This window comes from Peromyscus maniculatus, chromosome 6 (assembly GCF_049852395.1).
Source record: "Peromyscus maniculatus bairdii isolate BWxNUB_F1_BW_parent chromosome 6, HU_Pman_BW_mat_3.1, whole genome shotgun sequence".
Taxonomy (NCBI): domain Eukaryota; kingdom Metazoa; phylum Chordata; class Mammalia; order Rodentia; family Cricetidae; genus Peromyscus; species Peromyscus maniculatus.
In genome coordinates this window covers 38,066,660-38,081,645 of record NC_134857.1, presented here as the reverse complement: position 1 = coordinate 38,081,645, position 14,986 = coordinate 38,066,660, and the positions used below count along the sequence as shown (strand labels likewise).

The window sequence follows — 14,986 nt, the reverse complement described above, 5'->3', positions numbered from 1 at the left end:
GTCATGTGTCTCACTTAATGTAAGAGAATACCTTAGAGGGTGCATTCTTGGGAAAATATCAAGTCACATCACTTGAAGCAGAGGAACTTATTCTTAACAGTGGCTTAATCTCAACACTCTTCCTTTTCCACATTATTTCCCCTCATTGATTTGAGCCTGATTACAGCCCCAGGAGGGTGGAAATGGTGACATTTAATAATTTGCATTTCTATAAAAGGGGAACTAAGACAGGGCTTGTTCCACACCATCCAGCCAGTTAGCCAAAAAGTCAACACTCCAATCCAGATCGCTTTCTTACAGCACAGAGAAATTCTAATGCAAATTAGTTTACGGGACAAGCAGTATGTCTTTGCAGTTATCAGTAGTGCTTCTTCCTGTAAAGTTATAGTTTGATCAGTTGAATTCCCTTAAGTTGGAGCCCACCGACAGGTGCTCATACACAAGACACAGTTGTCTTTTCACTTCCAAAAAGGGAGTAGAGCTTGGAGCACAAAGGCAGGCAGTAGCTGGTCTTCCTAGGCATCACACACCCACACAGGATGTGAAAGCACTCAGTCCGGCCAACTTCTCTTTCCCAGTCTCAGACAGGGGGTGCTAATGCCTATGGGAGTCACCCACTCCTGTCCCCAATGACACCCCGCCCCCCACAAGCTGCTGGAGTTTGGCTACTCATTGTGTTTGAGATGTTATAGTTTTCAGAGTAAATACAGCTAACTCCTCCTCCATCCGCCCTGCAAGCTGCGCTTTTCCCCAGCTCATCACCTTCCCCAGGGCCGTCGTTCTCATCCATTGAGCTGCAGACTTTTGTGGATGAAAGTGAAGTAGAGGAGCCGCCATGCTGAGAAATCTGTAAGGGAACAGGAACAGAATAAAAAAACCTGGGTCAGAGTGATGGAGCCTCCACACACCATACCCAGCCCAGGATCTCAGGAGCTAATGTTGCCCCTCCCAGGGAGGAACTGCTCTTCCAACTTGGGAAAGGAGATCTTAAGAATATCTAAGGAGGGTCATAAATCCCGCCCTCGCTATTAGCCAGTAAGAGTTTGTACTGACTGGGAATCGTTGGAAACCTGGATGCCCACGACTTCTTCTCTCAAAATTAGCATCCTTGAGCTCCAGTCTGCCAGATTTTAGGCACCTCACTTCTGTCTTCTAGTCTACGCTGAGAGTCTCAAATGTGGTGCCGTTCTGGCTTTATTTCTATTTTTACAATAACAAAAAGTCTTTTAAGTTAGTTGTGGACTATTCTAAAAAAAAAAAAAAGCAAATAACTCAGCTTTAGCAAAAATTTAAGAGAAAAGTAGAAGACTGGATTTGTTGCTCTCACTTTGAGATAAAGACACACAGCCAATAGGAGACCAGCTATTATCTCTCATACATAATATGTCTGAGAGAAAGCCAAGAATGAAAGCCCAGGCCAGGAGAGTCTGCTGTAGTCTGGATGGATTTTGACCAAAGACCCATGAGAGCAAACAGGGTATTGACTCCCTTAGAGGGAAAATATTCAATATCACAACTGGCTGGGAGAGTATTTGACAAGGGACGCTTCCGTCTCTGCCCCTACTTCTCGAGAAAACAGCTTGCACACAGTTATGCTATTTCTAAATAGTGAACACAGCTCATCCTAAAAGATCTTCCTTCTGTTCCCCTGGGTTTATCCACTTGGTTGGCCTGATGGGAGCAGGAGGCGGTGAGGGGGCGGCATTGGCTCATGGTGCCGGCTGTCTGTGGAGCAGAGAGAAGGGAGAGCGGCTGTAGTTGCATTGATCACGAAGCGGCGAGGAGAAGCTAACATGACCTACATTTCCTCTGCTTACCCGTCTCCCATTCAACCTCCACCCCATTCCAGCCAGCTATGGCTGAGCACAAACAGGGCAGAGGAGTTGTATGTGGCTCATACCCAACAGCCTCCTGCACAGAAACCCCAAATACCTGCTTCTTCATATAACAGATTTATGTGTTTGGGGATACACCACCTAACCATTCCAGGGCCATCTGAGGCAAGCACCACAGAACCTCTCCTGAGTGACAAAGGGACAAAGATGGATATATCCCATTGGTGAGTTCATTGATCTTGACAATTGACAAGCTTAGAATGAAAATTATACTAATCATGATACTTCTGCTTCCTTACAGGACATTTCAGAAGTTTTGATGTTACTATTGTATACCCCCAAATGTCATACAGCTTGTGTAATGTGCCTTGTACTTCCCTGTATCACAAAAATCTTCTCCCAATAAGCTTGGTGACTCGAATCTTTTCCCCATATTCTCTCAGCTAGCCTCCTTTTAACTAGGAACATCATAGATTCAAAGATTCTGATTTCCAAACAGAGTTTTTGTTTGTTTGTTTGTTTGTTTGTTTGTTAGTACAGAATCACAGCCCACCATGTTGAAGGCACAGTAAATGTATCAGCTTCGAAGCCATGCTCTACTGACCTCCAAGAATGCCTGTTTGCAAAAACTTTATACTTATAATATCTGCATGGAACGCTGAGACAAGGCAGATTTAGTATGTCGCTCCCTGGAGAAAATAAACATTCACATGACCACACTGGAGGGGAAGGTGTGTGCTTTCCAGAACAGCGAGATGTTTTCCTGCATCATTCCAAACGCTATGATGATTCAGGCAGAAACGCATGAAATAAAACGGATAGGCTGGAGAACTTCTCTTCTGGGCTGTCTAACCCTTAGGTGTCTTCTCTCAGCATCACAAATGATGTTTCATAACGTAGGTATATCATGGTTTGAATGTGGCAGATGCTGCCTTGTCATGTTGTATTCCATATTTTACAGTCCAAAGACATTGTTTCATCAAGCACCCAAGTTAACAGATGAGTGTATTTGCTTGCAAAGATACCACAGTCTATATACTCAGTTAAAAAGGCTGCTTCCATTAGTAAGGCCATCAGGTGCTCTGCAGGGAACTCTGACCCTGAGTACATGGTAACATCTCTTAAAATGTGTAGTGTTCTATAAACTTGCTGTGTATTCTTCAGTAAACTGTCTCACTGACTAATGAAGTGCGTTTTCAACAGAGTAGCAAATGTCTGCTGCTATGGACGCCTGCCACCCTGCCAGCTGTGTTTGTCCTATCAGATGAACTAAAGTCCCCAAGGTTTCTAAGCTCAGTTCATTTTGCATTTTTTTAAGAGTAGGGTCAACACAAGTATGCTGATATCTACAATTGCTTTGGCTTTTTCAACTCTAAATCTGTGTTTTTGAAAATGTAGCCCATGCCATTTCAAATTCCTTGCTGGTTGAGACTAGTAGATGACCGGTGGTTTTAAGGGAAAAGCTTATTTATGTATAAAGAGGGTATTCTGGAAATGGAAAGTTCTAGTTTTCTTTATTATGCTCAAGTACAGTAAAATAAATCTATTGAGCTTCTAAGGGCATTATCTCTTCTCTCTCCAAAGAAGTAAGAAGCTGAATACTATACACTCTTCAATGGCAATGACCCCCTCACAGACTCAAAGAACTTCAGGAGCTGAACTGGACCTTAAATGTGACCCTTTCCACCCCATTTCCACTCAGAGATCAAACTCCCCACTACAGAAAGGTGCAGCCAGTACTGTGGATATTTCCTATTCATCATTTTTATTGCCCATTTCTAGAGTTAACCAGTATGAGAATAGAATCTATTCCCACAAGACAGACTTTAGATTAGTCCTGGAAACCAACAGGACTTCCTCTGAGCCTCCTTTCCCAATTTGTAGATGCCCGTACTTTCTTGTTCATCATGTGATAAAAATCTGTGATTCTCCCACCTCCTGGAGGCATGCCAGAGCTGCCAATCCTCCTTAAACCCGGTACTCAAAACTGAAAGCCACCATCTAAATGTGCTCCACCAGCACTGGACCTTCTTTCTCCTGAACAGAAAGTTAATTCATGTCAAGGTCATGCTGACTTCTCTGTAGTGCCCCATTTTAACAATTTATCAACCTCACAGGCAAACCCATTTCCCTATTTGAGAGGTTAATTTTATGGACCAAGCGCTGAGACTTTATGTTAAATGCCATCCTGAATAGTATTCATTTATTTTATATTTTTTCCTAGACTATTAATTTTTGGATTCTGGTTTTGCCATCCCACCCACTACCCTCTCCTTTCCCTCCCTTCCACCATGCCAGCAATCCGCATGGCTCTCTGTGGAAGCTGTTATTAATCTGCCCAGGTATGCCTAGACACTTAGATTTGAATTTGCATGTCTGGCTTGAAAACGGTAACGAGCACATATAATGAGCTCTTTAGAAGTGACCTAATAAAATCTGCCAGTCCTTCATATGGACTGACAGACACCGAAGAGACCGACTGCTTCTAAATGTAGTTACTCTACCTACTTTATGGTAAGTGGACAAATCACTGGAGAAGGTCCATGCTGGTGAGGTTTTATGGTGATTTCAGTTAGTTTGCTAATTCGGAGGCATCAGGGCCTATAGTACAAAACACATGGTTACTTTAGAATTTAACACAATTAGCTGCCCGAAGAGGTGCCATGACATTTGAGATGTCATCGCCTCCCCACAGATTTAATGAGAACCATTTGGGCAGGTTGCTGACACCTGGAGGCTTTTACAGAACACCTCCATAAAAGCGCTGCCCTGCAAAGTAAGAACACACCCCCAAGCATAATGATTTAGCCTGGGATCACATAACAGATGGGGATGGACGTGGCAAACTTTTTGAAGTAAGTGAGAAAGCTGAGCTAACAGCTCTAACCACATTTTACCAAGATGTATATGACGACTCTGCTGTCAAAGACACAGTTCATTTTTAAATGTTATGAGTTACTTATGGCATTTGTATGAATGTTGTCACTCAGCCAGGGTCCACACTGTATCAAGATTTGGAAAATATCCAATCGATACAATTGACTCAAGCAGAGTAGACAAATCTATCACATAACCCAGCTTTGGCTGGAGAATGGTACTATCTTCAGATTCTGCCTTGGCATATAGTTATGTTTTGCTGATGTGGAAAGAGGCTGAAAAGAACCAAGAAACCCAGTGCTCACCCTTGTTTGAGTTCTGAATTAGCTTTATAAAGGAAACATAAGAAATAAATGCTTCACAGACTAACCACTGTCTGAATAATCTTGATGATGGGTCTACAGAGAGTTTGAAGACAACCCAATAGAGCAACATGAAAAAAAAAGTTTGTGTAGGGCACTGGAGTCTAACAAGAGTTGGTGGGATATAGAAAAGCCATGTATTCCTTTACTCCCCAAGTGGTTATAGAACAGAAGGCTGAGAGCACCAATCTGCAATGACCAACAGAAGCCCACTCTGAAATAAGGCAGACTCTGTCTACAGTACTGATAGCGTGTTCTTCCTAAATTAACTCTATACAGTCAAATTAAGAACCAAGAATGTTTGAATATTTAAAAACTCATAAACGTTCAGCCAGATTGTTTAAAAGACCGAAAAGCTATTACTCAAGAAATTGGTTTGTTGATAGAAGGGGCACATGAAAATGATGATCTTGGATTATATCTTTGCTAGAGAGACCATGGGAGCTAAGATTTCAAAAGTGAGTGAATTCATTTACAATACAATCTCTGGTGCATCAGGTCCTCTCCTTTGCCTCTGCTTCAAAACCAGAACGCTCAGGCAAAGCTCCCCACACCTGCCATGTGAGCCACTTGTCCAGAATCCATCACACTGGATCTCTCAATCCTTCCACTCACTCTTCACAAACCCATAGCTTGGAAGGGGCTAAGGACGTCATCTTCTGTACCTCATGGATTGAGTCATTCCCTTAGGAATTTTCTCAAGTAGAGTTTTCAGTCTTTAATGAGGAGAGCTCGCTACTCTTTTAGATACCTACTTCATTTAAATTCAATCTCTGTTAAATGAAGATAAATGCCCTTTGGAATTATATAAATTTGGAAAATTCCCTCTAGTTGTACCATTGTAGCTATAGATACTGAATAAGTTTATCATGGAAGCAAGGAAGAGAGAAAATTATAGTCTAATAATATTAAGCTCAACAGAAATCTAGTAAAAGTGTTAGATCTAAAACTGTAAGGATGATCTTTTTTATAATTTTTTTAAAGGTTTATTTATTTATCTTATGTATATGAGTGTTCTATCAACTTTATGCCAGAAGCGGGCATCAGATCCCACTAGAGGTGGTAGTGAACCACCAAGTGGTTGCTGGGAATTGAACTCAGGACCTCTGGAAGAACAGCTAATGCTCTTAACCGCTGAGCCATCTCTCCAGCCCTGGTCACTTATAATTTTAATGTAATGTATATTCTAACTTGATGAGTAAAATTTTCTATTCTTTAGACTGTACTATGAATTAATTATAAATACTTTTTCTAAGAAAAATTTGAGGTATCAAATGTTTTTTATCATTAGTTAATTGCAAATTATTGAATATATTTATCCAATGTTTTACAAAACAAGTAGCCTGTATACATACACATATATACCCATATACATCTTCCTGCTGAAAATTCTATGACCTTAGGACAAAGGTCATTAAGCTCAGGAGAAAGCTAATCTGATTTTTTTAGTGCATTTTAATCCCACCCCCAAGAAAGTTGCCAATTTGTCTGACAAATTCACCCTTAAGGCAATCCTGAGAGGAAGGTATGTTGCTAATTACAATGCAGCCCTTGGAAACAGCATTTCCCATCAGATAATCTTACTTTGTTTTTCCTGTCAGTATTTTATTCTTCACGTGTGCTACTCTGTAGCCTGTCTAGTAGCACCTGCTGTTACTACTCAGCACAAGAAGACCTCGTCCATGGCGATGAAGGCAACCCTTGCCCCACACAGTTACTTCAATTCTAGCATCTAACCAAAGAAACTCACTGAACAACATAGGCAGTTTTTCCTGTTTATTACACGGTTTAGCTAAGCTGCTAAATGTCACAAAGTTCAGTTCAGGAAAGGGTAACATGGTTGCACATGAAACACAAGGTACAGCATTTTACAGCACAAAGGTGTGAAAACTTTCCAAACTGGGTAGTTCAATAAAACATTTCATTAGTTCTCATCTCTACAAAATTCTGCAGGTTGCCTTAAATGAGGGATTTCCCAATATACTGCTCTTAACCATTTTAATACAAAATGCTTTTTTGCAAAGAAGAGACTATACATCCAAGCAACTCCAACTGCAAATGGTATGCAACCTTTATTAAAAAAAAAATCCAACTTTATAACATTCATAGTGTTTCAAAAGAGTCCTCAGGAAAAAAATGGGAACTAAGTTCCTCGCCTGGCAATGAGTTAAAACGCCTCAAAAACACATCACAGTAAAATTAACTTCCATATTCTTTGCCTATTAACCTTCGAATATCTACTACCCTGGTTTTAAAAACATTGTGTGGCCATATATAATACAAACACCAAGTGTTTCATGCTTCACTTACACTACCTCAGAGTTTATCCATCACCTTTTATTACAATAAAATACATTTTAAAGACACTATACGTCATGCATCCTTAAAATTATAGTGAGGGCCTCCGATTTTCCAGTTTTCCTTACATGCGTTACGGGCACAAAATCACAAATATTTTCAGCTGACAGTTTAATATGCTGTATCAGGCAATTGTTCTAATGTTAACATATTTCTGATCTCCATACTATTCCTCTGGGGGTTCACTCAACCAACACTGCGGTCACTAACATGCATGATTAGAGGCGCTGGCGAGGCTAATGCAAATAGGCACAGATGAGCAAATGTACGCAGACAGTGAACTTCAGTCAATAAGCATTTTCAAGTGTGTATACACTCATGTAGACACATAGACACACACAGCAGGTATCTTCAAAATATTTCAACAGTTTATAAGCATGAAAAGAACACACAGGATGGCCTTACATGTTACCTGGCTTTGTACTAAACTTCGAAACTACTTTGACTCTTCCTATTTTTTGTTCCAGTGTAACACTCAGCTATCCACAAGCCTAGAAATCAGTCTGTTTGGTGAACATTGATGGATAATCACTGTGGTCATCAATATACACACAACAGGAAAATGTCATTGCATTCAATCAATTTACTGACTGGACATCAAGATTTACAATAGAAACACCAATGAGCATTTACATTTCACAATCAATGTAAGATTGGATTTGCTTGGATTGCAGTTCTTGATTTGTCTAGATTTCAGTGAATCTAGGATAAATCAGTACATGTAAATACTTGGAGCTGTTTCATCATGCTAATTTAACAAACTGATTTTGAGCTTAAATATGTACCAACTAATTAATATTCATGTCCCAACTGTATGACATAAAGGTTTACATACAATTCTATAGGAGCCAGTAACTTATAAGGCCACACCACAAACACCATCCTTTGTTCTTCGTGTTCTATATACATACACAGATATTTACGTAGGCACACCCACATATACATCAAGTCCTGCAAATGCACACAAACACCTACACACCTGTATAGATATATGGCCACCATAGAAACACAATTTCAACAGTGAAAATATATGGATTTATCTTTTAGGGCTATTTTTATACATTTTCACTCACATTTTCTTTCAAAAATGAGGCTTTTAGACTTCAGTGTTTTTAAATAGGAACAAAAGCACAGCCAGGCACGGATACACCGTACGTGAGAGCAGAGTACCCTTGCTGCCTAGCAGAGGCCTCACAGGCAGGGCGCCGGAGCTGCTCAGATGTTTGCAGAACATGGAATCTGATTCTGAAATGTTAGGGTGACCTCATATGTGCATGCAGGCGTGTGTACAGATGGGTGGACCTCAGACTTTTAGTTCAGAAACCTACAACAGGACAGACCCGCTGCTGAAATGATGAGTCAAGACAATGACTTTCGCATAGCTTCCAAATTTACACTGAACACCATGTTTTGTGGATCACTAGGTTTTGAGCTTCTAAAATGCTGAAAGCAGGGACCTCTTTGTAACATCTTTCTCTCTAGCTATGTCTAAAAAAACTGTAAACACAAATGCAAAGCCCGAAAAAGGTCAACACAGCACAGTCTACATTCAGAGGTTTATCAGCAGGAGAAAAGCTTGTGACTTCTGTTGGATAGTATCCTCTCCTGCTCAGAAGGGCATTCTTAAAGTTCAGTGACTAATGATGTATAAAGAATTCTAAAAGTAGCCATGTCTTAAGTGACTGTAAATTATCCACTGGGTTCCACCAATGAACTGGTTTGCTGCTTGGATGTTTAAAAGTTCTGCTTTAGTATAATAGAATTATTTCCTGCAGAGAAAGAGATCTCAGCGTATGCTATTTTAATCTTGGAGGGACTTTAGTTTCAAAAAGTAAATGAGATATATGGCCCTTGAACAATCCTTTAATAAAAGTCATATGTTCAAAGATGAAATGCTGTGGAATAGCATCTCTCTGGAAATGCTTGAATGGAAAGTTGGCCATAATACCTACTGGCAATTAGTCCAAGTCCACTCTCTTTCTGCTGTGTCTAAACAAAGCCATGGGCTTTATAGCAATTGGCAATACCTGCTACTTACACAGAACAAACAGCATTTATTGGGCCTCTCTAAGCAGTGGTTGTCCATAAGACTGGCAGCACAGGGGAGCTGAAATTACTGGAGTTTATATTTTTGTTCTGGACCATCTGACCCACTGCTTTCTTTGCATTTTTGACAGGTTAGTCAAATACATACTAATCTTTTACGGGCTCAACTATATTAAGTAATGCATTTTACAAAGACATAACACTGCCACAGACAGCATAGGCATCCTCCCAGATGTTTACTGTCTCAGCTAAGACAAGGCAGCCCTTTGATCTCAGCAGGAGTCTCTGTTCATGTCTATTGGAAACAGTTTTAAAATTTGAAGTCTGGAACAGGTATGATTATTTTCTGTCCTTTCAAGATGGAGGGATCAGTCTGCAGTTCTCATATAACACTCCAGAGAAGTGTCCTCCTCTCTAACAGACAGGATAATGAGACACTAATTATTACTCGGCTAAATTTTCAAATGCTGGTAGGTTGCCTGGACGTTTTATTTTTCTTCTTCAGTCGGAATATTTTATTCACTTGTCAAGTGAGATGGTAACATAGGTAACTATAAGCCAGATGGGAAAATTTGCCAGTTGAACAGTCTATTGAGGGAAATAAATCAATAACATTTGAAACTGTATGACAAGGGAATTCCTCTCCATCTTGAATCAGGCATTTTCAAATTGTTTTCAAGAAAAATTTGAAAGAAATTTCAAGTAAAAGGCTCCAAATGGCACCATACATTTTAAATCTGTCACCCTACTGAGATATGTCAAGCCTGGAGAATATAAAAGTCCATGCTTTGTTAAGTTTTAAATTGTTAGTGTTTGAGCTAGTAAAAAGAAATGGTCACGGGGTATGCTCTAAATACAAGACACCATACACATTTATTTCTAACATCCAGATCTAAAAATAATTGTTTTACGTTTAAGCAAAGCTGACTTACACTTTTGAAAATAGAGAACTAGAAGAGAAGAATTAGTAGGTTAACGTTTAACAGTGGGTTATAATCATAGACGCACTTGGTTGACACAAAAGGAGTTTTGCATATGAAAATTTCCCAAACAAGAAAAGAATGGCGCTGTGGGTGTCTGGGAGCCTAACGTACACAAGCACCATTTGGAAGAATTTCAATTCTCAAACTGAGCTTATTCTTTGAAACAAAGTACAAGTCCAATTAAATTTTTTTAGGTCAAAAACTTTATGCATTTGAAAAAATACATATACATACTGTTGCTGTTGTTGGGAAGCATTGTGTAATTAATAATAATGCCAAGTTCTCCAGGTTTCCATGTAGCTGACAGTATTTTTTAGAAAAGATAATCTTGAAAAATGAAATCCATGTGTCACCAAAACCAGAGGACATTCCTACTGTGTAACATTAGTCTGGGGAGAGGTCTCCTACAGGAGCCCTTCTCCTCCTCAGACACACTCACTCAGAAAAATTGTGGAGAGTTTTTGCATTATCTTTCAATAAAATAACCAAAGGCCATACGATTTTTTAAAAAGAGTGTACCTTTTAGAAAAATTATGTCTGCTACTGTTATTTGAATTTGCTTTATATTAAGTACAGACAAATTGTTATCTATATGTCTGTGATGCTTAAAAATAAAACTCATTTATAGAAATGGTGACTCTGTAATGTTGGATGGTTAGGGTGGTTCTTGTACTCAATATTGGATTCATATCAAATTTACCTGGAACCAGACCTTAGTCATAAAATCCTCAGCAATGGAGCAAATATTGTATTCAAACTCTCCTCAGTTACGTCAAATGGAGGAGACACTTAAAAAATATTCTTTCAAAGAAGAATATCATGAGTAGAAAATGTTGGCATACTTGCTTCTGTAGGACTGAATTTTTATGCAAAACTCTTTTGTGTATTTTGCTGTTAGACGCTTGCTTAGGAAATGGGAAACCTTGATCCCATCACAAACCATACATATCGCTCCATTGTGTCTTTTACATTGAGTCTCCTACTGAGTCCAAATCATCCGATGAGAGGGGGCGGTACAGGTCCTGTAAGATGAAGGGCAGGACAGATTCGTTTACTCATCTTTCTCGGGTTCCCAGCTGCTCTTGAGGAGCAACTTGGAAAGGGATGGGTCCTTGGCTTCTAACATCATTAGAACTACTCAATCAACTTTGGATAAGAGAGAAGATAACACAGGCAGAGTGATGATTTCATTTCAGTGGCACGAGAAATATTTCTTTCCTGAGCTATCAGGGGCTCCTGCCTTCCACTGTGTCCAGTTGAGTTATGGCCCCCGCTGCCAGCCAAGACCAGCTGTGCTATTTTGTGTCTAGGCAATTCTTCTATGGACATTTTCTTCCCATTCTGGGTAGAAGAATATGCTTACCTCACAAAATAATTTATCAGACGCAGCAGCTGGCATCCAGGATATTCTGGGATGTAACTCCAGTGTGTCGTTGCACACAGTGTAAACCCAACACACACTGCCCTTCCAAAGTTTTATGTTTGGGTGACTGGAAGAATTCTCAGTTATCCCCATCCCCATCCCATCCCAACTCTCCTTCTACTTTCCAACCCCTTCTCCATCTCTTCCTGTCTTCTTCCTGCCTCTGTCTGCTACTACATCCCAGTGTCGGTAGCCAGGCAACCAGCTCAGCACCAGCAAGAGTGTCTACAGTTGGCTTTTTTCCAGTTTTGTGCCACCCACTCCTACAGCATCTGATGGATCAGCTAATCTACAAAAGCCAGTGATGTGGGAGTGCGATGGGGAAACTTCATTCAACCTACACCACACAACATGCTTTTTCCTTGATGTCTTAAGAAAAGGGACCAAAAAACATCCATGGATGGGGAGAGATCCTCACAAACTGACTTCTGAGGCCAGGCAGATGCCTCTAGATGGCCACTTAACTAACTGGGCTTTGTGTAAACAGGAAAGGTCCTTGGTCCACTGTCTCCAGTGTATTTATAAATTCTGACACGCAGACTTGTCTTTCATATGACTATTCTAAAATGTCAAAAAGAAGTAATTTAGAAACATGGTCTTAAAGGGAAGGAAAACAGCTTATTAAATCATAGTTAACATAAGTAAAATACAGTTTTTTTTACTTGTAAAAATATGTTATATATCTTAATATTCCTTTTGCTTCTGATCCTGTATTTTAAGGTGTGTGTGAATGTGTGTGTGTGTGTATGTGTGTGTTTGTGTGTCTGTCTGTCTGTCTGGATGGATGAATGGCTTTGCCAACTCATTTTCTGGGTATGTTACTAGGCAACACAGAAAGAAAAAATTGGAAGTGGCTACTGTTTTCTAATTTGCAATAAAAGGAATTAATTTATTCTTTGAAGTGTCTTCTTCTAGCTCGTACTATCCCTCACTTATTTCAGTATTTCCTGCACAGAAGTACAGCCAACCGTTTGAAAAGAATATTAACCAAATTTGAAACAGGAACAATTTTTAAGGCTATTCTGGTCCCGTTTTGACAGGGAGGGGTTATTCAATGCAGTTGTCTACACACAAAGATGAAAGCTCCTCTCACCAAAGCAGCTGGAAATGTCTCCATGGTACATAGACAGAGGGTGTTCATAAATTCAAAGGCTTGAAAACAGAACCATCTTTGAATGCATGTAGCCAAATTCAAAAGCCTAGAAACTAAACCATCTTTGAATGCCCTCGGTATCCTGCTTACAACATGTGTTTAATAAATGTTTTCAGATGGTGATAAACTCTCTGTTCCCCTGAAAGTAAATGAGAAAAAGTTGGCTTCCTCAGCGATAGCGCTATCCCGGTATTTTAAATGGCAAGATGAAAAAAAAAAATCTGTCAGAGAGTCACACCTGTTAATTACTTCTGAAGCACTGCAAAGTGCTAATTACATAAGTCAATGTGGCTACAGAGCTGGATGAAATCTTTCTGCCTCAGTGGAATGAAAAATCCCACGGAAGCTGAGAAGAAAAGGATGCAAATTCTGGCCTCATTCTTCTAGTAAAGGACAACTGAGCAGAAGTTCTTATGCCCAAGAAACACCCAGGGAGAGAAGATGGCAAGTCTTCCAAATCATCTTGAATTTAGTCTCAACAAGCAAACCTGAGATATATCAATAAAGAATGAGATCTGAGTTCAATGGATCCAAAGATATTTTGGTTTCTGTGACAGGTGTGTTCTCTGAAGCACACATACACTTCAAGAGAGGATGTTCCTGAGACATTCTCTATGCCAGATCTCTGGCTGTTTCTAAGGAATGGAACCTTGCAGGCTAGTATTTGTGAGTACAGAATAGCCACATTGGCTCTTCTCTCACCTAAGGATAATCTTTTAAGGTAGTGAATGAATGTGGCCAATTCTATATTGAGTAAGTTTATTAATGATTCCTGAAATCACTCAGGATGTATGACAGATCTCTCTAATAAAAAAATGATCCCATAATTGAATAGAGAAGCAGATACAAAAATCACAGGCTTGAACAGACTAAACAAGCTCCATTCAGTGCCAGAGAGAGCTATTTGGGGCAAGAGGTTCAATGTGACTACAGACTGGCTGATTTCTTTTTGGCCCCCAATGAAAAAAGGCTGATGGGTTTTGGCAGCCTACAGATCTAACTTGTGTAGAAAACTCGAAAGAGAGGGACTTCCATATTTGATGAGCTTAAATTTATCAAATTTAGAAGTGTCATTTAAATGCATAATAAGAGAAATTAAACTAAAAAATTCTGATGTTTAAAAGTCTCTGAGATATCTGTTTGCTGAACTATTTCAGTGGGCACTATCATACAAACCACCTAAGGAGATATATGTCCCCCATCTCTTTCCTGAAATCAGGACTCTGAAAGGTCATCTACTTTTTCCAGTATGCCTTCCCCTTTCCCTTTCCCAGATCATCTTATCCTCTGGCCTTAGTATGACTGGAATGGATGAGCAGTCCAGGGAGTGAGTGAGGGGAATATGAGTAGTTTCTTCATTCCAGAAGGTCACCCCCTTGCTTAGCCTGGAGAAGTTATCACTATATCCAGTAACTTTTACACGCTTGTCTCTGAGCTCAGTTCATTTCTCTGTTATTACACCAGGGGCCAAAAATAAATACAAGAAAATGTGCTCAGTGTGGGTCCATTCACAAAACCGGTATTGACGTTCCCATGGCCTACTGCATGGGTTCTCCAGCTGCTCTGGACCACCCTGCTTGCTGCTGAGAAATTCCCTACTAGGATGCTGCCTCCATGGTCTTTTCCTTTCCCTTAAGAGGCTGGTGACTAATGGCAGTATCTAATGACACTAATTGCAACTAAGGACACTCGCATACATAATAAAGTAGGTGCAGTATGAGCAAACAAGAGGGTATTTAAAACTGAAGCAGCCACTGTACATTCTACTCACAATTAAGACTGGCCAAGAAATTGGAAAACCTGGGTTCTAGCTGACCCATAGCAATGGCGAGTGAACCACAACTGGTTACCCCGTGCCCTAGCTTGGTCATTCCCTCCAGAAAAGCAGCACTTTTTGCTGGCATCCATGCCACTCTGCACCAACACCTAGACAGATCTTAAATAAAAGG

The 14,986-nt window shown here is 40.0% G+C and overlaps 1 protein-coding gene across 7 annotated transcripts in view; it reads right to left on the bottom strand.

The window, feature by feature from the left end:
- The window catches only part of Dclk1 (doublecortin like kinase 1), a 302,152-nt gene that overhangs the window by 59,205 nt on the left and 227,961 nt on the right, over nt 1-14,986 (bottom strand). For 4 of the 7 annotated variants that reach the window (XM_015996304.3, XM_015996303.3, XM_015996305.3 and 1 more), the window contains one exon: nt 763-847. In XM_015996304.3, coding sequence (XP_015851790.1) covers nt 763-847 — 85 coding nt within the window. Of the gene's footprint in view, nt 1-762; nt 848-6,835; nt 11,484-14,986 lie in introns of those variants that run through there. The other 3 variants (XM_015996307.3, XM_076574101.1, XR_006073105.2) reach the window with 2 other exon arrangements.